The 24,206-nt window shown below is 35.8% G+C and overlaps 2 protein-coding genes and 1 long non-coding RNA gene across 4 annotated transcripts; 2 read left to right on the forward strand and 1 right to left on the reverse strand.

Annotated features, from left to right (window-relative positions):
• Nucleotides 1-16: 16 nt before the first annotated feature.
• On the forward strand, nt 17-665 carry LOC122307109. The gene is made up of 3 exons (XR_006241635.1): nt 17-143; nt 291-416; nt 541-665. It is a non-coding gene; the product is annotated as an uncharacterized LOC122307109 (long non-coding RNA).
• A 401-nt stretch (nt 666-1,066) lies between these two features.
• Nucleotides 1,067-15,211, reverse strand: LOC122307107 (3beta-hydroxysteroid-dehydrogenase/decarboxylase-like). 2 transcript variants are annotated; one of them, XM_043119747.1, is made up of 13 exons: nt 15,037-15,207; nt 14,675-14,922; nt 14,499-14,588; nt 14,249-14,382; nt 13,709-13,879; nt 12,471-12,596; nt 12,132-12,211; nt 10,398-10,596; nt 9,747-9,849; nt 3,324-3,498; nt 2,983-3,139; nt 2,067-2,133; nt 1,067-1,596 (listed from the first exon to the last, which is right to left on the reverse strand). In XM_043119747.1, exons 2-13 carry the CDS (start codon nt 14,904-14,906, stop codon nt 1,451-1,453), a joined length of 1,680 nt encoding a protein of 559 aa, XP_042975681.1. In that variant the 5' UTR covers nt 14,907-14,922; nt 15,037-15,207; the 3' UTR covers nt 1,067-1,450. The 2 variants fall into 2 exon arrangements, 1 of the variants encoding a protein (XP_042975681.1); XR_006241634.1 differs by lacking the exons at nt 1,067-1,596; nt 2,067-2,133 and adding an exon at nt 3,644-3,723 and having other exon boundaries at nt 3,092-3,139; nt 15,037-15,211.
• A 2,074-nt stretch (nt 15,212-17,285) lies between these two features.
• On the forward strand, nt 17,286-22,456 carry LOC122307108 (probable magnesium transporter NIPA6). The gene is made up of 9 exons (XM_043119748.1): nt 17,286-17,658; nt 17,766-17,822; nt 18,164-18,254; nt 18,372-18,532; nt 18,646-18,773; nt 18,924-19,061; nt 20,264-20,356; nt 20,449-20,566; nt 21,830-22,456. The coding sequence occupies exons 1-9, from the start codon at nt 17,538-17,540 to the stop codon at nt 21,958-21,960; spliced, it is 1,038 nt and encodes a 345-aa protein (XP_042975682.1). The 5' UTR covers nt 17,286-17,537; the 3' UTR covers nt 21,961-22,456.
• The last annotated feature ends 1,750 nt before the right edge of the window (nt 22,457-24,206 follow it).

Genomic DNA, 24,206 nt, shown 5'->3' on the forward strand with positions numbered 1-24,206 from the left:
TGCTCTTATGTCCAGCATTTCTTTTGCATACGGCATCTGCTGTAGCTATAGCATTGGCACTGATCCTGCATGGTGCACCTCGCCATGGCCAAACCAATATAATGATTTGTATAGGAATGTGCTCCATAATCGGATCGTTGACAGTGAGTTATTTTTGGCCCTAAAGTTTACTGATCTCTAATAAATTACTTTTTTTTTTTCTTGTTCATGCTACCTGCTCTAACTATCATTCTATTCTTCCAGGTGATATTCATGGTTTCCAACATATAACTGAGTTTTAGCTTTTGCAGGTTATGGGCATAAAAGCCATTGGCATTGCAAATTTGCAATCAAACTCACATTAGAGGGGACAAACCAGCTTGAATAGTTTCAGACATGGATTTTTGGTCATCACCCAATTAAATTATCTAAACATGGTCAGTAGATGTCATTTCTCCACAATTATGTCCCAAAATGCTATATATGTGATTGGAGAACTTAAAACAGTTTCTTTTATCTCTTGGGGAATTACTTATGTGGGAATTCTAAAATTTTCAATAGGGCATGCATATAAGTTGAGAAGGGCATGCAGGCGAGCGAGACGACCAGAAATTCAGAATACAGCTTGTTATTTTATACATGCCTATATATATCTTATTTATGCGATCGAGTCCTATAACTCACAATATTCCGAAGTAATCAGTATAACACCTTGTAATACAGTTGACATGGCAGACATTGTCATTAACTATAAATAATAATAATAATAATAATACACTTCTTACTGCTATTTTACAATTCTTTTGCCATCAACCAATTTGATAGAGCGATATCAGAATAAAAAATTAAGTTGAAAATTTTATTCTTTTCTTATTTGAATTCACTATTTACCACACCATAGATTTTACACAAATATTAGATTTAGGACCTAATTACGTGTAGAATTTTGAAAAGGAAACTTTCATTTCGTCTTCAATCATTTGTTTACAGGACGGTAAGAAGTTCTGGAGAGAGAGAGAGAGAGAGAGAGAGAGAGAGAGAGAGAGAGAGAGAGAGAGTTCTTAGGTTTTGAATGGAATATTTCATGTAGGAGATAAATCCAAAATTCTTCTTCATGTATCACTTTCCACTGAAATAAAGGGAAATGGTCCATTACAGCGCAAGAACATACAATGTAGTTAAAAAAATCATAACAAATCAGTTAAGAGTTGATCAATTGGGAAGAGTGTAGGTAGAGCGCCAAAAAGGGAGACTAGAATCATGGGGTGCTCAGACATATCGAATACCTTAACTACTCCAAAAAAGAAAAAATCTCAAAGACTGGCATAAACCGTACTCAGATACAAACAGCAACCACATGCCCATTAGCCCCTTTTTCAAATAATCAAAACATCAGACAAATGACTCCAAACAATAAAATCAAAGATGATACCACCACTTCTTAGTGAAGAAAAATTTGGGCTACCGGAAGTCAATCACTCTTCTTGGAAGTAACAAATTTCTTGACAACATCTGACTTCAACTTGCATCCGAGAGAAAGAGTTCCCAGAACCAAAGAATCGATTTCCTGCTCCTTTTTCTCATACACATAAAAGGCTATAAAGGCAACTGGAAGTCCTGCAAAAGTAAGACACAGCGGATATAACCCCTTAGACAAGATGCTGGAGAATGGAATAGTCTCAAAACCAGTCCAATATGAAAATCGAATTCTAGAACAGGACATGAATGAAACTCGTGTTCAATTGCACAAAATATGTCAGCTAAAATATTTCCCAAGTACAAGAGGAAATCCCAGCTAAAATATTTCATGGGCAGGAATCATCAGATGATAGATTCTTTGAGATTCATAACAGAGTTCAGCAGAGACAGTTTATCCAAGTTCTGTACCAGCTTCCTTTCACTGGTAATAAACAAAATTAACATAGCCAGCTCGTGTTCTGTGAGAAGTTTCAAAACATCTGAACTGCTATGGCTTCAAGCTTGAATTAAATGCCAATACCTTTAAAGGATTTTGTTATTTATAGTAAAGCGGCATGCATGAGAGAGAGAGAGAGAGAGAGAGAGAGAGAGAGAGAGGGAGCGCAAACCTATGACAAAAAAGCTCTGAAGTGAAATGGTTCCAAGGAAGCTAAGAAGCAATAGAGAGAGAACAACCTATCATGTTACAAGAACAAAGAACAGAATCAGTAAAATGCATCAAGAATCCCCATTGGAGTTGCTGAAATGGACCAAATAATACGTGCTAAAAAAATTGGAACCAAACTTGGAATTTCCATTATATATACTATTAGCTGCCATTAACAGGGTGGCACAGGAATGTGGCACTGTCAATACACATATTTGACATGTGGTGGCTTTTCATAGCGCCTTGTCATGGATGATATGTACACATAAAAGCACAGCAGAGATTTTTAATGTGGCATTCGTGTAAAGAGTCCATGAACAAAAACAAAAGAAAGAAAGGATCCTACCACCTAATCATCACCCATCAACTATTTAACTAAAGCCAAATTCAGGTCTGCTTTTAAAACAAAATAGTGGACTTCGACAAACAAGCAAATAGACCCTGAAGAGGTTTTGCGTTACTCTTCAGTTAAAAATTAGCAGGGACAGAGTTGGTTTCCAAGGAAGACCATTTAGAGGAGCTAGGCTCCCTTGAGAGCTTCGAAGGACGAAGATGCTCCCTCAATGTGAAGTTATTATGCCTCAGATCATTTCTTTTACTCTAAGTATGCTGAGCAGATTGCTTTTATTTTTTATTTTTTCTTTCCTTTTTTTATTTTTTTATTTTTAGACCTTTAAGAATTTAGTTTTTTTTTTATAAGTAATCCTTTAAGAATTTAGTTGTAGCTATATAAAGAGCTCCTCTTCCATTCCTCGTGTACTTAAGTTGAAGCCTTTTTTTAAAAATAATTATCACGAAAACAAAAAGTACTGAGAGTATTCAGCACCGCCTAACTTGGAGCCATAGAAGCAAGGAAACATACAAAGACTAGTAAATACCTTAAGGAACAGAACCCAGTCCTTTCCCATTGAAAGATACTTTAAAATATTAACAGCAGCATTCCAAGTTGACGCCACTGATGAAGCAACTATTCTTGACTTCTTTTCAGACAAATGAAAACGTGATGGGGGTATTTTCTCCACTGTATATCCCATTCTGGCATGGTAGACATGCATTTATAGTTAGCAATATATTTTATACCATCAGTTTGATGCTTCTGACAGCCTCCAATAAAATCAGAACGTTTCAATAAGGTCTAACGATGAGTGAAACAAATTAAAAGCACTGCTCCATGTTAATTGACATATTGACATTCCAAGAAGAGAGTAATCAGACATACATCTTTTCTGGTAAAATGCCATGGATAAACAAGAATATTGAGGTTGCCAAAAGAAGCTTTGAAAGGCCGCTTAGGAGGATAAATCCAGATGCAATGAAGTTGTAGTAAATTGCAACCAATAGTAATAAGGCAGTAAGTGTCTGCCTTTTATCCCTCCAGAGTAACATGTCAGCAACTGCAAAAAATAGTGGCAGCCAGATCACTTCATCAAAGCATACAGATGAATAAATGTATCTTGCATATTTAATTGCAATGCGTCAACTGCTATATGTTATCATGGTAAAAGTTCAATAAATACGAAACAAAGAGCACACACTCACACAATCCCAAATCATAATAATTTCCTTATGTTCCATTGAAATGTCTCCACATGTGCAAGGGTCTGACAAGGTAAGCTCCACTAGAAACAAAAAGAACCAGGGAGCTTTTCTTTTCTTTTTTTGATAAGTAAGAGAAAAATATTATTAATCAGAAAATAGGCAAAGCCCGCGTACATAGGAAGTATACATAAGACACCTAGGAACGTTCTATGCGCGATGAATTAAAGACAGGAAATCCTGAACATTGTCCCTGTTTAGTACAATAGTGGAAAACCACAGCAATAAAGTGTGTAGGAAAAAGTTCTTCAATTCTGCCACAGAGCGTTCCTTGTCTTCAAAGCAGCGCACATTTCTTTCCAACCAAATACACCACATAATACACAGCAGGATCATCTTCCACACCGCTGCCACTTGATGACATCCTTGCTTCTTCCTTCAACAACTCAACAAATCTACCACCCTCAAGGGCATAAACCACACAACATCAACCCTTTGAAAAATCTCATCCCACAACATACATATATGCTAGATATGGATCCGCAAAACACAAAGCTATAAAGAAATGTCTGTATAATAAAGGAGAATAACAAATTATTGATGCAGTATAGCAATCTTCCTATATTGAAGCTTGTGATTCCCAGTCCTTGTCGCTCAGCAATACTTTTCTCCATTTGAAAGGGAAAACTTCTTGGGTTTAGCTCATGGAAGGGGAATGTTGCGCCCTAACACTACAAGAACATTCCCATGGAAGAACATAAGGAAGACTAAGACCCCCTTAAAAGCTTCTTTTGTTGTATGGACAACTTCATTACGGAAGATTCTCACCTTAGATAATCTAAGGAAATGCCACTTCATTGTATTGGATTGGTGCTACATGTGTAAGAAAAGTGGTGAGTCTGTGGATCATCTATTATTGTATCGTGATGTAGCCATGAATTTATGGAATGATATCTTTGCGAGAGTAGGACTCATTTGAGTAATGCCAAAAAGGGTTGTTTAATTTTTGGCCAATTGGCAAGGAATCTGGGGTAGTTCTCAAATTGCAGCTATGTGGAAGATGATACCAACCTATCTATGGTCATGCATATGGATGGAGAGGAAAGGTCGAGGATCGGGAACGGACAATTGATGAGCTTAAAACCTTTTTTCTACACACTTTATTCGATCGGTCGATTGTAATAGACTTTAATGGCATGAACGTACATGATTTTCTTGTATCTTTAGACAATCATGCCTAGGTGTGGCTCTTGTATATATCCCGTACTTGGCTTCGCCTATTATCAATAAAATCCTTATTTACTAATAAAAAAAAAAAAAGGAAGGGGATGCTGCACCCTAACACTACTGCTTGTGCATACAAATATATATGTCGCATTAGAGTTTTTGCACACCTATTCCTTAGAAATATATAGCTTAGTTAGGTCATATTGGAGCTGAAGACCCAAATAGCTAAAACAGGTCATGTCAGGACAAAAACAAACTAATTGTTGAGTGGCTAGATTGCAGGATAAAAATGAAAAATATATAATGTTTGAGCAATTGTATTGAATAAGATATCCCATTGAACCTTTCAATATTCCATACAGAGGTGCGTAAAAATACCATGCGGGAGGTGGTATTCTGGTCAATCCAGATAACATGGGTTCCTTGTCAATTGCCTAAAGAGTGAGATGGGGCACCCCGAGATCACTAGTGTTCTCAAGATTTCCACCAGCCACTCAAGCTTGCTGCCAGCAGCCAGCCCCCAACTGCTCAAGCTTGCCACCAACATCCAAAAATCACCACTAAAGTGCAGTTGATTTTTTCTTTTTAAATTTCCTCTTCACCATCCTCCATCATTCAATCACTCAAGCTTACAACATGCAAATTTTTTGTATTCAGTCCAAGTCAGGTGTATCCAAGCACATGATAAGATATCTTAGGAAAAAATGATAAGATATCTTATTTCCAAATGAATCCACCCACTATACACAATGTGTTAAATGGCCCTACCAGTCTTAACTTGTGCATAAGTTATTATTAACATTAATAGAGTTTTATCATCCTAAGAACAAGTTCCTAAGATATTCATATTAATAGCATAATTCCAAACATCTAACATCACGCTCACAAGGTAATCTGCCACTGATAATCAGACACCTAATCAATATTGTTGCTGGCTACAGCAGTGTAAGGGGGAGCAGAGGGACAGGCACTGTGCAAAGGAATGGTAGCTATGGCAGGCCAGTTGTTAGCTTGGCACAGGGTAGCGTACTCTCTGCGCTTCTGGACATGAAGGACCAACTCTGCTTCCTTCAGGATAGAGTGGACTTTTTAATTCAACGTGACAAGGAGAATAGTGCTGTGGGGGTGGGCTTGGAGAAAAGGGGTATTGAAATGGGCCCTAGTGTGAATGACTCTGGCCTCTTTCAAGAGATGGGCAACGCAGGAGGGCTGCATCAAGTGGGCCGTTACAAAGGGGGGCCATAAGAAGATAAAGCGAGGGAGAAAATGGGCTCAGGCCCAGGACCTGGGCTGATCCCTTTGAGCCACTCAAACCATTAGCAACTAGTGGGCTCAGTCTGGAGGAGACAAGATCCACCAATTGTAGGCCCATCGTCGAGTGGGCACCCTTCATCGGTGCTGGCGAGGGTGTCGGTGGTCTCCTCGCAGACAGTGGACCCATCGACGGTGGAGGTGATGGCCAGTATGTCGTTGGAAAGGACAGCCTTGGCAACAAATGCGTTTTTTCAAGGACCCACCACGACAGCCGAATCTTTCTTTGCAAGGAGTGGACAGAAGATACCGATGGAGAGCAGAGAGGAAGAGGGGTTGGTTCTCATGGGGGAATCTCCACCGGTGGGTCAGCCTATGGTGGATACCTCAATTTCTGCCATGCTGGCTAACTGTTATCCTACAGAGGGTGGACAGAATGAGCCAATGGAAGGCACAAAGGGCGGGGAAGTGGAAACAGTGATGGTTGATGGTGTTCTGGAAGTTACTGTGGAAACATCACAGTCAACAGATCCTCTATGCGAAATTAATGATCTGGACTGTAGGTCTCCATCTACTGAAGAGGAGGCAGGTTTCTTGGTGGCATCGAAGTGGGAACTAGAGGAAGGGACAGAGATGGATGAGGAGCCGATTCGGTTGAAGTCTATACCTCATTGGCAGAACACTGTTTCGGACTGGGTAATGAATAAGGTGCAAGAAATACAACACTGTGTGGGCATCGAATGTAAAAGGTTTTGAAGAACAACTTATGGCTTTGTTAACTGTCATTGAAGTTGGAAACAACCACACCAAGAAATCTAGTGCAAAAAAACAGCGGGAGCTCAAGAGATTGACGTGGTCTATCAATTATGAGAGCAGCTCAAGTCAAGAAAGACCAAGAGGGAGGGGGTCGATTTTATCTCCGTAAAACCTAAGATTTTATCATGGAATGTCTGAGGGCTTAACAACAGATAAAAAACTTGCTTCGAGAGTGGAAGGCGGATATTTTGTGTTTGAAGAAAACCAAGATTGAATATATTTCATGAAGAATGGTCAGAAGCTTGTGGAGTTGTCCTTATGTAGATTGGGTCTTTCTAGCTTTGAATGGAGCATCAGGTGGAGTACTAGTCATGTGGGATAAAAGAGTGGTGACAAAAATAAAAGAGTATATTGGGGAGTACATAGTGGCTGTTTCATTTCAAAATGAGGAGGATAACTTTAGATGAGCTTTTGCTGGTATATATGGGCCGACAGTAGACAGCAGTAGAACCCTTCTTTGGGAGGAGTTGGCTGCGTTACACAGCTGGTGGGGCTTGCCGTGGTGCATTGGTGGGGATTTTAATGTTTTGCAATTTCCAAGTGAAAGATCATGAGACAACAGGTAGCAATCAGCCATGGTGAATTTTTCGGACTGCATTTTTAAGCTGGCTTTGGTGGATCTTCCTCTTATGGGTGGTACCTTCACATGGTCCAATAATCAGTCGTGGTCGAGATTGGACAGGTTTTTAGTCTCCCTAGAATGAGAAATTAATGACCCAGAGGTATGTCAAAAATGATTGCCTCGCCTTTGTTCTGATAATTTCCCTATTTTGTTAGATTGTGGGGGAATTCAAGGAGGAAGAAGATACTTTAAATTTGAGCATTTGTGGTTAAAGACGGAAGGTTTTGTGGAATGGGTTAGACAATGATGGTCCTCCTATCAAATCCAAGGCACTCCTAGTTTCATTCTTGCAAGTAAGTTGAAAGCTCTAAAAAAATATTTATAGCTTTGGAATGTGCAGGCTTTTGGTGATGTAAGTAACCGCAAGAAGTCACTACTGGAGGAGCTTGAAAGGGCTTAGGAGAGACAACCATCTTCAGCGGAAGAACTTGTTCGGACGACGGAATTGGTCGCAGAACTAGAAAGGGTCACCCAATTGGAGGAGATTTCTTGGCGGCAGAAATCACAAGCTTTGTGGCTGAAAGAAGGTGATTGTAGTACAAAATTCTTTCATAGAATGGCATACTCTCATAGGCAAATTGATGCCATTGAGATGCTGAATATTGATGGAGTTTTTCCTACGGAGATCCCGGTGATCCAGGATCATGTGGCTAGTTATTTTGAGCAGTTATTTATCGAACCTAAGGGGTGGAGGCCGAAGATCGATGGGCCAGCTTTTGAGTCCATTGTTCAGCAACATGTCACCTGGTTGGAGAGGCATTTGAGGAGGCCAAGGTTCATGAAGTGGTAAAAAAGATGGTAATAGATCAAGCACTGGGCCCAGATGGCATTTCTATGGGCTTCTTCCAAACCTACTGGGAAGTGGTGAAGGAGGAACTAATGAAGGTATTTCATGAATTCTTTTCGCTTGGGAAATTTGAGAAAAGCCTCAACGCCACTTTTATTGCACTTATTCCCAAGAAGAATGGGGCTTTGGATGTTAAGGATTATAGACCCATTAGCCTTGTGAATGGGGTATATAAGATTATATCCAAGGTCCTCGCAAACCAACTGAGTAGTGTGTTGGAGCGAATCATTATGAAACTGCAAAATGCATTCGTACTGGGGAGACAAATTCTGGATTCATTTCTTATAGCTAACAAATGCCTTGATAGTCAAATTAAAAAGGTAAGCTGGGTCTCTTGTGTAAGTTAGACATGGAGAAATTCTATGATCATGTCAACTGGGACTTTTTGTTGTACTTGCGGGAGAGATGTGGTTTTGGGGAGAGGTAGTGTACATGGATTAGATGGTGCATATTGACGGCGAGGTTCTCAGTTTTGATTAATGGCTGTCCAATTGGCTTTTTTAGCAATTCCTGAGGCTTAAGGCAAGGGGATCTCTTGTCCCCGCTTCGATCTCTTTGTCATAGTCATGGAGACACTTAGCAAAATGATGTCAACGATGGTTAACAATGGCTTCTTGACTAGTTTCTTGATTGGTGATACACATCAAGGTAATATCCATATATCCCATTTATTGTTTGCGGATGATACACTTATTTTTTGTAAGGCAGATCTAAACCAAATTCAAGCGCTAAGAGCACTCCTACTTTGCTTTGAGGCAGTCTCTGGGTTGAAAGTGAATTTATCCAAGTCAGAAATAGTCCCTATTGGCAATGTTCATAATATATGATCACTGGCTAACACTCTTGGCTGTAAGGTCTCTTCATTCCCTATGAATTATCTTGGGTTTCCTTTGGGGACCAACTCTCAAGCTAAAACTATTTGGAAGGAACGAAATGACAGGACATCTGAAGACAGAGTTTTCTATGGAGGAGATCAAATTATTATTTGTTAGAATTCTTTTTCTTTGGGCCAAAGCTGTAGATTTTAATGGCCTAGACTTTCATGAGTTTCTTATTTCTCTTTCTTCCTCCTAGATAGGTGTTATCTCTTGTATACCTCTTGTATACTTGGGCTATGCCTATTCTTATTAATAATATTTTATTCATTTACCTATCAAAAAAAGTGTAAGGGGGAGCAATTCTATGATTATGGCTGTGTAGGAGGTATCCACATTTGATTTTTCAAGGCCCTGAATGATTGCACTCTGCCAGGTACTATAAGGAAACGTCCAGAGTATTACATAGGAGAATGCAGTACAGATAGACACACTAAAAGCAGGGACATGAATGAAAAATGATTATACCCCTTCCACTTCCAAGATATACGGAAGCTCTCGAAGGTCCTCTTTTGTGTAGATGCTCAGCCCTCAAGTGTGAGTATGACTCAATTGTCCTCTTTATACCATCCTGCACAGAGAGAGAAAATCCAATGTGACAAGTAAACTTAAATATTCAAAAGTTGAACTAAGATTATATGGGTGATTTGATTAGACCTTTCAACATTGTCCAGGTCAGAACTAGATTACATGCATAAGACTCGGAGCAAAAATTAAACCTAATCACAACAATCTACACATAAACAGGTGGATTCATTAAGTTTATATGTACATTGACCATCCACTACAAACATTTAGAAGGTTAAGAGCAAGCGGTAGAAGCAGCCCACATACCATGAGGGCAAATCCTTGCAGTTGAGTTTAAAGAAGAACCATGGGGTCTTAGCCCTTTAACTCGGGGCTTCAGCAGAACACCATATAAACTATCCACTAAGAAACTAATCTAAAACAATCAAGAAAATAATTCCATATGGAAAAAAAAACAAAAAAAAACAAAAAAAAAAAAAACAAATGATTCTTTGTTCTTTTTTTTTATTATTCTTTTATTATTTTCTGTTCTTCTTTTCCTTTCTTCTTTTTGAGAAACTTCTTTATCTTTTTAATAAACTAGGAAATAACCTGAAGGGAGACGATGGGTTCATAGCCAAGTAGATCCTTTGCTTTTGAACAATTAAAAGATCTGCTGCAAGATAGGAGTCTTATTCTTGAAGGTGTCAACTGTGGAACCTTCATCCCATATGGGCCAAACAGTCTATATGTCCACTCCACCATATGTGCAATTGGCATCATGACAAAGGCAGGGATCTTTATTCTTGGCCTGCAAACTACATTGGTTCAGAATAAAAGAGAAGAAGCATCACCTGTTACATAACTATATGCTATGCCTTTTACAATAGAATACATTTTCTATGAGTAATATTAAAAAAATTATAAGTAACTTATCAAAAAAAAAAAAGAATTTTTTCATAAGATAATAAATTAATGAAAAAAAGGAGATACGGAAGTGGTGGCAGTGTGTGAAGCAAGGTTTTCTTAGATTTTCCCACAAAATCTAAGTTATGAAGCTATGCGTATTGTGTCAACAGTACCCTGATGCATGACCAAATCCACCACCACCATATCCCAACCCAAAATGCTCATAAATTCCCAGTGAGTGTCCTGGAGTTCACATCCCCATGTTTAGAACCAATCATAAGGTGGGTTCTTTGGATTTTGAGGTGGGGTCTTTCAGTAATTATCAAATAGTAATGAATATTTTCCCCGGTAAGGATTGTGTCAGATATTGGACATACACGATCAGTATTGCCTAAAATAAAAGTGAAATGAATAGTTGTTCCTCTGTGTGGATTATGAACTTGACAGCTTGGATAGGTAAATAGGAGCTGGAAGAGGACAATGGAGAGAAAGCTCTGGGTTTTATTATGGAAGGGTTTCTGCACCACAAAACTCACCGGTGGTGACAGTGACAGGAGGCACGAAATAGGGGGATGGAAAGGTTTCAAACAATGAGGGTGGTGCAGGTACCAAGATGGTGGGGCTGCTGTAATTACAACAGGATATGGAGGTGGTGGTTTGAACTTGGCACTGGTCTTGGTGCTCAAATTTGGGCTGGTGGCATAGAGGACAGGTAGTATGAGTAGAGAGAGAGAGAGAGAGATACTCTTCTTCATTAAAAGAAAAAAAAAAAAAAAAAGAGCCTTTAAAACATTATAAATTTCCCATAATTCTTGATTTGAGTATATGTCATGCTAACCTTCCACATACCAAATGGTATGGCAACAACTTACACCATAATTTCCTTCACTACTTTGCAAAGGGAAAAAACTGCTCAATTAAATTGAGGAACAACTTGGAAGTTTCTTTTTTGATAATTAAGATCATTTTTATTAACCGCAAAAGAAGGTACACATGGAGAGGGAAAAATTGGAAGTTGTTTACTTTCTATGGACTACAATGAGAACCATAGTTTAGCAAAAAGCTTTCTGATGTGAAAAATTATAATCATGGTTGGTGCCACATGCTACAACATGGTTTAAAAGCACAGTGTATTCATTGGCATCCATGCCATTGGTGGTTCAATATGATGCCTAGATTAATGATGGAGTTGCTTATGAGTGAGAAATATATATTTTTTCCTATTGATAAGAAAGAAGATATCTTATTAATATTGAAAGAGGCATAGCCCAAGTAAGAAGATATTCAAAGATGTAATATAACTAACAAAGAACTGGCTAAGTGGACCCCAGAAAAGATGAAGATCAAAGAAGAAGAAAAAGATCAATATGCAGAGTGCTGGATACATCTAGTCGGGGAAAATAAATAAATAAATAAAGTACCAAGGATATGACATACCCCTCATAGCCAAGCCCTTCCAAAATAAGAGAAACAAACTCCCAAAATTTTATAGGTTCCATGTTGGTGACAAAATATGCCTGCAAAAGCCATGTTTGTTGAGCAAAGAAATTCAAAACCCACTTATGATATCCTCGCTTGAGATGTCCACATTTTTATCAGTGTTTTTTTTTTTATAGGAGAACCTCTCCCTGACTTTAACCTTTTCCAAATATTCCACAAATGACTACTGGATTTGAAAGGTGGCGGAGATTCTAGAAAAATCAATCTCTCTCTCTATATATATTGTGTTTGTGTGTTATTCTTGTTTGAATACTGATACTGCAACAATAAAAGCACCTGCCCTGCAGCTTTTTCTGCAACCATCCCTTCCGATGCAAGAGCTCGCTCAGCACATATATGGGCATGTGCCACATTTTCAACATAAGTAAAGTCATAAATGTTGTTTCCATCACCAATAATGAACTGAACATATGAAAAAGAAACAAATAAAAATCACATTAGTTTTTATTCACGAAAGCAGGCACAATTTTATATGATTAACAAGAATTTTGTGGTAGACCCTGATTGATGCTTTTTGATTATGAGAAATCCCAGAGACCGTGCAAACACACATCTTTTATCTGGTTAGACCCTAATGGATGCTATCAGAACAGAGACCATACTAAATTATTAGAACTTTCTAATCAATGTTTCAAGTAGTCAAGAGCCTTAACATGAAACTTGTGACAGAAGCTACCTGTGATGGGACTAGGTTCACAAAGGCACTGCCACAAGCATTTTGCATGCATATACATCTTATCACAAATCTTAATAAAATGTTCATACAACAAAGATAGTATTTGGCAATTTTTTTTTATTGGTAAACAAATTTTTATAGATCAAAAGAGTTGGCAAAAGCCCAAGTATACAGGACATAAAAGAGCAATGCCTAGGCATGCTAGTTTAGTGATACAAGAAATTCATGAAAGGTCATGCCATGAAAATCAATTACAATCGACCAATGGAGTAAAGTATTGAAAAAAAGGGTTCTAAGCTCATCCATTGACCGCTCTTAAGTATTCAAAGCTTCTTGCATTCCTCTTCCTCCAAATGCACCACCATAGACATATTGGTATCATCTTCCATATGGATGCAATTTGAGAGTTGCCCCTAATGCCTCTCCAAGAAGCTAGGAGGTCAAGTACTCTTCTCGGCATCACCCATTTGGCAGTTGGGCTCAATAAAGCGAAGAGAAATTAAAATTTGATGGTCCCAAAGATTAATGTCATTTCATAAAATATTTTTTTTTATGGGTAATCATTTCATAAAAATATATGGACTTTATTCCTTGAAAACAAGAACATGCTTTCCTCAGCTTGATTGTTAAATCCCAGCCCAATAAAAACCAGATCATGGACCACACTGACCTAAATCTAAGCCTTAAAAATTGATACAATATACAAATTTATGTCATTTGTGTATCATAATACAGAAACAGATTATTGAACTCTATCCAAAACATGGAGTTCGTTTTCATAACTAGAAGATAAAAAGAAGACAAAGTCAAAATAATGCAGAGCAATAAACATCCTTGCCTTAGATTTCCCCGCCCTTCCAGCAGCAACTAAAGATGGAACCAACAACTTATCTCCAGGGCCAAAAATGCTGCTAGGACGTATACAGCATGTTAAAAGTCCATTAGTCCCATTTGATTTGATTACCAATGCCTCTCCTTCAGCTTTAGTTGCTGAATACGAGTCGTTGTGCTGAAACATTATGAAGACAACATGGGCATCGATTACACATGCTAAGCAGTAACAAGGACATTATTATTTGAGGATACACGTGACTACCTGTGCATGATGAACACACACAGAAAAAAAAAAAAAAAAAGTATCCATTCAAAGATGCTGCTCAACAGTTTAAGTGATAAAAATAAAACTAAATTTACTTCAGCTTACATCTCTCCACGCCAAAGAAAAGGAAGAAACAAGGAGTAGTGAAAAAAATCTGTTACAATACATAAAAATAGAATAAACTCTGGCTCGCAATTTTGCTTCATAACTGGCAGTACGCAGCAATAACAAACCACACACTCAAGAAATAATAAACTTGAGACTCCGTGAAGTCAGTACCTTAGCCGGATATGACAATGACTCATCCCCATTGAAAATCCCATGAATCCCATCAAAGACCACACTAGGAGAGCTAGTATAAATCAATCTCTTTACTTTTAGCTCAGTGCAAGCATCAATAACATTTTTTGTCCCTGCAGACCACAGTTGATTCAAAACATAAAACAAGCAAGTGCATCCACAAACAAAGACTGTAAAAAGTCTGAAATCAAATCAAAAGCAATATAGCTCAACACCCAACACGCTGTACCTTCCACATTCACCGAATGATGCAGCTGATAATTGTTAATCGATGAATTTGGCGCAGCCATGTGGAATACGACCTCCGCTCCTTCACATGCTGTTTAAAAAGGGGGAAAGATCTTTAGAGAGACTTTTTCAGCTTGTAATTTTATCAAACGGTTGAAGAGCAACGGTAGTTGTGACCTTTCACCACATGGGCCTTCTTTCGGAGATCGGTCTGAACATACACGGCGCGTCCAGAGCGTAAGGCTTCGCCGAGGGGGCCCTTCTCCTCGGTTGGTTCAAGGTCAATCGTGGGACCCAAGTCGGCAATTCGCACGGAAAACATATCGTAGGCGATAAGCTTTTCCACCAAATGCCGAGCAGCAAATCCTCTCCCTCCCGTCACCACGCACCATCTCTCCTCCACTACCATTATTTTTATCGACTCCCTGAAAAATAGATACCGCCATTCACATAAGTTTGGTTCACCCAGGGAAAAAAAAAAAAAAAAAAAAAAAAAAGCAGAACATACAAAAGAAAAAGAGACCGGGGATGTAGTGTACCCTTCTTCTGGTGTGAAAAGTTGGGTCCTCGACTCTTCGGTCTCCCTCTACTAGTGACGACACCGATGGGATCCGACTTCAGAGAGAGCCAGCCAGCGCCTGGTGACAAAATCAGAAAACAAGCAGCATCATTGAGAGAAAATATACGATATGGGGCGCACATTACATAGTTTCACATGACAACATGTGCTTCTGATTCAGAATTCGACATATTCTAATGTGGGACCCTTCCTGTTCCTGTACTTCCACATACAGAATATTTTAAGAGTAATGTTATATAAATAAGTTATAACTATTTTTAATATATTTTACTGATATAATTAATACACAATTAATCAAATTAATAGAGTACATAAAATAAAAATAATTATATATAAAATTTTAATATTTTAAAAAATAATATTATTCATTACTCTCATTTTATTTTTATTTTATTATATAAGATGTAGCATATTTATCATCATTAAATAATAAAAAAATATGTAATAAATGATCATTCAGTTATAATAAATATGTCATATCTTATTTAATATGATGAAAGTGAAATAGTAGTATTGTATATAAAATTTTTTATTTTAAATAAAAGTTTTACTACATACAAACAAAGTCGCGTACTAATTTGCGTACCAATACTAAATCATTCATATTCAAAATTTAAATTAGTAATATTTTTAATAAAATTTACTTTTTAATCAATTACATTAGATTAATACATATATTAGTAAGATTATACTTGCAACTAGATTTCCCTTTTAAATAATCTTTTTGTATTTCTTGGCCATCTTACGTTAGTTTCCAACTTCTGGTTCAGCTTCTTATCATCTCGAGCCGAATTCAACCAAATTTATTTCTCGATCTTAGCAAAAAAGAAAAGAAAAAACACCCATGTTAGAGAAACCCACCATGTAAAGTCAAACAAGCTTCCAGTGAGCTCTAACTAATACGCCCACCTCTAACTTGATCTGTTTGTTTCTGAGGAAAATAAAAGGGATTGATTCTTCATTTCATGGAGTCTAAAGTTGCAGATTCTCAAGAATCTCTCTTTTATCATTTTGGGATTACAAGACAAATAATAATATTACTATAACTTTTTTAGTTTAAATTAAAAACGAAAAGCAAACACTAAAATTTATTATTTAATTATCCATCTATTTTAGTTACATGCACAAATAAGTTTTTTTTAATATTATTTTCATTTTGAGATTTAAAAAAGTAGTCTAATTTTGTATGTTTTAGTTATAAATTTAAAAAAATTGTAATGATTAGATAATAATTAAATTAAAAATTAAAAATTAAAAAAAGTTTTTATGAGTGATATTTGAAGATGAAATATATGAGAATATGTAAAAATATTTATAAAAAAAATTGTGTTAGCAAATAGAGCCTAACTCAAAGAAATTATAAAAATATATCTTTATATTTTATTAGGTGATTGTATAAACATTTTGTAACAATAGTATCTTTATATTTTTGTATTTAAAATATTAATTCATAATTTGAGTATAAAAGAAAAGTATTATAACTACAAACAAATTTTATAAAAAAACAATCTATAAATTGACATAATTTATACTGTACATAAATACATATTAATATTATATATAATCATAAAATACATAAATACTGCATAATCTTTTTAAAAAGCAGTAACGTTTATTATTAAAAAATTGGTTATTTTTCACGTGGTAACGTTTGCACATTCCGTAACTAAAAATATAATTTCTCTTAAATATATTTTATAATAAAATTAATTTTACATCAAAATATATCGTATAAAATCGAATCATGTTAATTTAAGTATAGTTTGGATAGTGAGATGAAATAGTTTTTGATGAAAATTAAAAATTAAATAAAATATTATTATTATTTTAAAATTTTAAAAAATTAAATTATTTATTATATTTTATATAAAAAAATTTTAAAAATTATAATAATAAAATAAGATAAATTTTATTCATCTAAAAAATTAATTAGGGACTGCTAGAGGTATCGCTGGGTTTCCGTTAAGTTTTTTTTACATCATTTTTTCATGTTTTTAAATATTAAAAAAATAAAAAATTTATAATAATATCTTAATATTAAATAATTTTCTCTTAACCATGAAGAAAAGAGAAGGAAAAAAAGAAAAAAAAAAAAGCGGGAATCTCCAAATTAACTTCCCACCTGGCACGCACGAGGTACGGACAGTTGGCGTCGATACGACTGGCAGGTTACAGATTTTTTTACCTCCACTTTTAACGGCGCTCTCTTTCTATTTTCCCGGGACCCAAACAGCGCAAAATTGAAAGGAAAAAAAAAAAAAAAAGAACAGGGAAAAGAGAAGGGCCGTCAAGCTTTTCGAAGATTCAATGTTGTTGCAAGCATAACTGGTCCGGTTGTGCAGTCTTAGGGTTTCTGAATCCTCTGGTTCGGTCGCAGTGATTGTTATGCACCGGTCTTCTCATCAATACTATTGTTCATGCGAATAATTCTCGTATTTGTATATAGATAGGTTGATTTAGATGTACTCGAGTACTTTGAAAGGGTTCGTTCTGGCGGTGGTTTCGAGCGCCTTCATAGGAGCGAGCTTCATCATCAAGAAGAAGGGTCTCCGCCGGGCCGGGGTCAACGGCCCTCGCGCTAGTAAGCTCCCACATTTTCACCTCCCGCACGCTAATTTGTATTCTTTCTTTTCTTTTTCCTTTTTTTATGTTAGTGGTCCTTCTTTGATTTGCTTTATGGCGTCTTAGGTGTTGGAGGATATGGCTATCTTTTGGAGCCTTTATGGTGGATCGGGATGATAACAAGTAAGCTACTGTTTTCTTCCGCTTCTGCATTTGGCTAACCATCTTTGGTTTCTCGATTTAGCCTAGTAGTGGTACCTAAGTTCGATCAAGTCATTCTTTTTTGGGTTGCTCAATTGGGCCAAGTAATTGTACGATGCTCAATTGGGCGATATTTTTGTTTTGCTCACCTCCTATGACATAATTGTGAATTGAGGGCTCAGAAATTCCCGTTCTGTCGTTTCTTGCTTCTCCATTTTCTTGTTGTCAGTTAGACCGTTGATTTTTTCCTTTCCTAGTCTATTAGTCTCCAGGGCAAGATTTATGTGCCTATTGTTGATATCATATTTTTGCAAAACTTACAGTGATTGTTGGGGAGATAGCAAATTTTGTAGCGTACATATTTGCACCTGCTGTGATGGTGACGCCCCTTGGTGCATTGAGTATTATAGTTAGGTATATTTGATTTCTAGCTAGTTGCATTTTCTTTAATATTTCTTTGCAGACCTTCAAACTATCTTAGTTTATAATCTCTGATGAAATTGAAACTGTGTGTGCATGGAAATGATGTAGCGCTGTTTTAGCACATTTCTTGTTGAAGGAGAAACTCCAGAAAATGGGTATGTTGGGGTGTCTTCTATGTATAGTGGGGTCCACAGTGATTGTACTCCATGCACCTGAAGAGCAATCTATTAATTCTGTGGAAGAAATCTGGGCATTAGCAACCCAACCAGGTATGCTGCAAGGTTCTTGTCAATAATTGATTGTGCATCTCATATATATATTGAAATGGAATGCTAATGTCTTTCTCCCGCTTATTTCCTGACTGATTTGCTCTTATGTCCAGCATTTCTTTTGTATACGGCATCTGCTGTAGCTATAGCATTGGTACTGATCCTGCATAGTGCACCTCGTTATGGCCAAACCAATATAATGATTTATATAGGAATATGCTCCATAATCGGATCGTTGACAGTGAGTTATTTTTGGCTCTGTAGCTTACTGATCTCTAATAAATTACTTCTTTTTTGTTTTCTTGTTCAGGCTACGTGCCCTAACTATCATTCTATTCTTCAAAGTGACATTCGTGGTTTCGAATATGTAACTGAGTTTTAGCTTTTGCAGGTAATGAGTATAAAAGCCATTGGCATTGCAATCAAACTCACATTAGAGGGGACAAACCAGCTTGAATACTTTCAGACATGGATTTTTGGGACGGTTGCAGTTACCTGTATCGTCACCCAATTAAATTATCTAAACATGGTCAGTAGAAGTCATTTCTGCACAATTATGTCTCAAAATGCTATATGTGTGATTGGAGAACTTAAAACAGTTTGTTTATCTTTTTGTTTTTATTGAAGTTATTGTGCTTTATATTGGTTATATTGAACACTGAAGTTGCTAGGCACCTCCTGTAAGATCTGGTTTGGTGCGCTATTTTGGTAGTGAGTGCAGGAAATTTTGTTTATTTGACAAGAACAGCCAACTATTGGTATAACTCCCTTCATGAGCTTCGTTTTCTTGGTTTATTAGTCCTTGAACTAAGAGGGGGCTTGGAGATAACCACACACACACATATGTAGAGAGAGCTGCAGGCCCTTCATTTCTTCCCATTTCAGCTTTTCAGAGATAATTATTTTCTGATTTATTTCTTTGTTCCTATCCTTCTCTTGGTGTGAGCAATCTAAAGTAAGACTTTGTGTCCAACATGGCAATGATACCCCATGCCAACTAAAAAAATAATAATAATATTTGCAGTCATAGAGTGCGCAAGCGCCACACACTCCTTTTGAAAAGAGTGAGTAAATCTAGGATCCACAAGAAAAAATTAATTTTTTTAATAATAGACCCGACTCTTTTTCAAAAAGAGTGTGCGGTGTTTGCACATCCCGTGATTATATTTAGCATTACTAAAAAAGATTAGAACAACCGGCAATGCAAATCCAATGGTTTATTATTTCCAGCGGCTCATAAAAATTAGAAAAAACAAGTCTACACCCTTGGTCCCATTGAATAAAATTCTAGTGCTGTTGTGTAAATTCATTTACGTTCTTAATATATTGGTTTGTATTGTTTTATGAAAGGGAGGTTTCATTTTTGCCTCTAATCGTTTTTTTATAGACAAAAATCTTTCCCAGTGAAACACTACCAAGAGGATGTATGCTGGCTTTTCTGGTTAAAGAGCTTTCGAGGAGGTTCATTCTAGTATATCATAATAGGGCTCTGAGAGGATTTAATCTAGCTGAGTGGATGGCTGTGTTAATTAGAAGCGAAAATTTATGGTTTAAATTTAGGCTACATGAAATTTTACTGGAATTAGAGTGCAAATATGCCTGTGAAGTTTATCTAATGTCTGGTATTCTTTCAATTATTTTTTTTTATTTTATATTACATTTTTTAATCTTGTGTGTTTGTTGTGACGTTGCATTAAATGCTTATATCTACTGACTCTGGCATTGTTCCAGGCATTAGATACTTTCAACACTGCAGTTGTTTCTCCAATCTATTATGCCTTGTTCACATCTTTTACAATACTTGCCAGTGCAATAATGTTTAAGGTATCCTCATTCAGAAATGCCCACAGAGAGGGGGAGTGAGTGCCCAATATACCTACTATTTTCTGAACTTTTATCTTTTGTATACTTTTCAGGACTATTCTGGTCAAAGTGCAAGTAGCATAGCATCAGAGCTTTGTGGGTTCATAACTGTGTTATCTGGGACAGTTATATTGCATAGTACAAGAGAGCCAGATCCACCAATCATTACAGGCATGTCTCTTATCTATATCAGTGGGCAAACCTTGCACAACCTTCAGAAGTTTTGCTGTGTTATATATATCTTGAACTGGTTTGTTTGATTATTGTCAAAGAATGTGTTGTGATCAGACGATTGTAATAAGGTGAAACTTCTAAAAGAGTGTCTTGGAAAAAATCAGCAATAAAAAACAGGTATAGAGCGTCTGGAACTTGTAACAACGTGTGCACTTAACTGTTAGCAAGAGTAGAAACTGCTGCAATTTAGAAGTTACTGCCTCCTGGGAATTTCTCGGTCTATTTATATACCATAATTACCAGCATTGTGCCTGTAAACAAATGCCCTTTTGCCTAACAGGCACAAGGAAAGAGCAATAGATTGGACCCACCTACAAAGGAAAAAAAATTGGTTTCTTGTGTTCCTCTTATTCATTTAAGAGAAATAATCTACAACTACCACTCTACTGGAGTAGGGTTGACCTAATAGGTTACTAAAGACCTAGATTTATAATGCATTCCAATTCTTTAGCATAAGATTGGATCTGAACTTTTGTTGGCTATTCGAATAATGAACAGGATTTAATTGGTGTTCTGTCTACCCTTTCTCCAATGAACTTAAACAAAAATTGTGATTGAATGTAATAGATCCTCGCCTTAGTACTTATGCTCATGTTTTTATGAAATTGAGTTGCTTATATTTGCAACTGACGGATCCATGTAGGATTGAGTTCACAACTTCACTATGTAACTCTCTTTATTAGGTAGGAGATGCCTTTTCAAGGTTTATACAATGTCATATTCTAGAATTTTCTTACCATCAACAGTCTAAATAGCCAAGAGCCTTTTTTTTCTGGGCTGATTAACAAGCTCTTCATGGGACTTGAACCTCTTTGCTACCATTGATTCTAATGTGGAGGAAGTATATGAGGCAGCTTCTTTTGTTCTAGATTCAAATGAGGAAACCATGCCGTGATGGGTTTGAGCCTTGAGATTGTAGTAGCCCTTTCATGCAATACAATGATACTTCAAATTTTGAGTGCTTGAATGTGCTTTGCCAAAAGCACAATGCTTTACAAACAAAAATATTTTACACTCGAGTTCTTACAAGAAAAAATGTGATGGCCTTTTTTACACATCAAAAGCATTGGATTAGAGCTGTAACATAAGTCTCTATAAGAAAGCTCTGAATTATGCTATATTTAAATTTTATTAGATTATATTGTTTAAAAAAATTCTCCTGGATAACTATTTTCATGTCTGACGGTTCTAAACATGTAGATTTGTATACACCATTATCTCCAAGAGTATCATGGTACATTGGAGGCAACGGGGAACTCTGGAAGCAGAAGGATGACGATGGATCACCCCCCAGTTTTATCACAATTTTGCGGCCAGACTATTTCAAGTAATATAACATTCAAGGCAGGGCTTGGACTTTGAGTCTTTTGATACATCTCATCTTCTGATTCGGTATGAATTATCATCCTTGTTCCAGTGCAATTCTCAAGCAATATTAACAGAATGTCCTTTGGACACCAATTTTGAATCTGGCATTAGTTCCCAGCCGTCTAGGTCGAGATTCATATATGCTTGTGCAGACCCATTTTTTTCTTTTAAGTGTAGTCATTTTTTGGCAGAAATTTTTGAAATCATTTTACCTGTTTTGGCATGTCAAAACGAAGTCTTTTGAGTGCCATCTTGTGAAGTAGTTATGTATCAGTACCCCAGCTTACTCGGTGATTTCTCCTTCTTACCTCTTGTGGCTTTTAGCAAGCTACATTAAATTTCTTTGTCTGTTTCTTGGCGTGCAGACTTTAGGAATGAATCAGTCCTTTGTAAGCCAAATGTAATCATAATTATTTAAATTGCATTGAAAACAATAACAATTGCTTGATTTATTCCCCATATTTTGTTTAGTGTTGATTGCTGTTAGGCTGTTGTGATGGGCATTAGATCAGAATAAACTGTTAAACGGCTTATAACATGACTGTTGTTGCCAGTTTCTGTAAATGCTGGCTGTTTCTTTTATAGTTCTGAATGGAAAAAATGGTATGAAAACACTATGGACAATCATTTATTTTTTTAGATTAATACTATAGTTATAAAGAAATTTTATAAAAATAAATTTACAAACTGATGAAATTTAATATGATAAATTAGATTGTAAATGAGATACAACATATCGTATTAAATTACGTTAATTTATAAATTTATTTTTATAAAATCTTTTCGTAGGAGTAACATTTTGATACCTTTTTTATTTAATCAAACTCCGAATCGTTATGATTTGAAAAATATTGTTTTTTAGATGATGTAATCTTCGGATCGTGTTTAAAAGATTAAGATAGGAAGTCACTTAAAATATATAATTTCATTGATTTAAAAATATATAATTTCATTGAGTGTAAAGAAAGAAAGAAAACTTAACACTCGTCACTGCCACTTGTAATGATCAGATCATGGCGTTTTACTGTGGACGATCGCATCATTCTGTCCTTCCATTTGAGAAACGTGAAGGAGTTGTACTTTTATAGAGGAAGTAGACCAACGGAAACAGACTTTTGAACTGTTTTCTATTTTATAAATGCTGAAGAAGAAAGAAGAATATGATAGCACAACGACCCAAGAAAATCATCTCTACTGTTCAAACCTCTTCCAATTCCAAATATATATATATTTAGAATGATTTGCTTGAATTTTATAAAGCAAGTTGTGCCTTATATTATTTAATTATCGTAATTTTACTAAATATCCTTTGAGTGTGACTTGCTTCAAGTAGTCATCAAGTCTCCTCAACAATCCAAAGCAATCATAATTTGAAAATAGAAAAATTTACTCATCATCATTTTTATCTTCTCAACATTATTTAATATGACATTAAATAATAGGCGTGAAATATAATAAATAATTTTCAATCATTTAATATCATAAAGTGAGATGATAAGAGAATTATGGTAAAATAAATTTTGAGTAACATTGCTTATTAAAAGCAGTAGTACTACATTTACTTATAATTTTATTTATAATTTTAAGTTCAAAATCTATTTTTTAAGTTTTCTTTTAAAATTCAAATTTTGAATCTCAAACTTCATAATATTCGGTATATTAATAACTGATACGTCAGCACATATTGTTACGTGAATAAAAATTATAAATACAAATATAAATTTTCATTTTAAAGATACCATATGTTGTCACCATAATGAAGGATAACCTTTTAAATAGTTAATTACCTTTGAACTTTAACTAAACATTCATTTCTATAATTTTCTTTGCGTCAAAGGTCTCATTTGGTTGTACAAATGAGAAAATATGAGAGTTAAAAATTGAATGAAATATTGTTATAATTTAATTTTTTTAATATTATTTTTATTTTCAAATTAAAAAAAATTATTTATTATATTTTGAGTAAAAATTTAAAAAAATTATAATAATGACATAAGATAAGACGAAACCAAAATGGACCAAGATTCATTCACACATGCGGATCGTTATTGTGCAATGCGCTGTTATTGTATCATAGGATATCTTTTAAATGGAAATAAATTACTTGGCCCTTTAACTAAATATTCATTTTCATGAATTTCTATACTTACAAAATTATTTTCAATGTGTTGTCAAAGTATCCTAATATCTCCTTTAAATGGCGGTAGTT

This window comes from Carya illinoinensis, chromosome 4 (genome assembly GCF_018687715.1).
Source record: "Carya illinoinensis cultivar Pawnee chromosome 4, C.illinoinensisPawnee_v1, whole genome shotgun sequence".
NCBI classification, from domain to species: domain Eukaryota; kingdom Viridiplantae; phylum Streptophyta; class Magnoliopsida; order Fagales; family Juglandaceae; genus Carya; species Carya illinoinensis.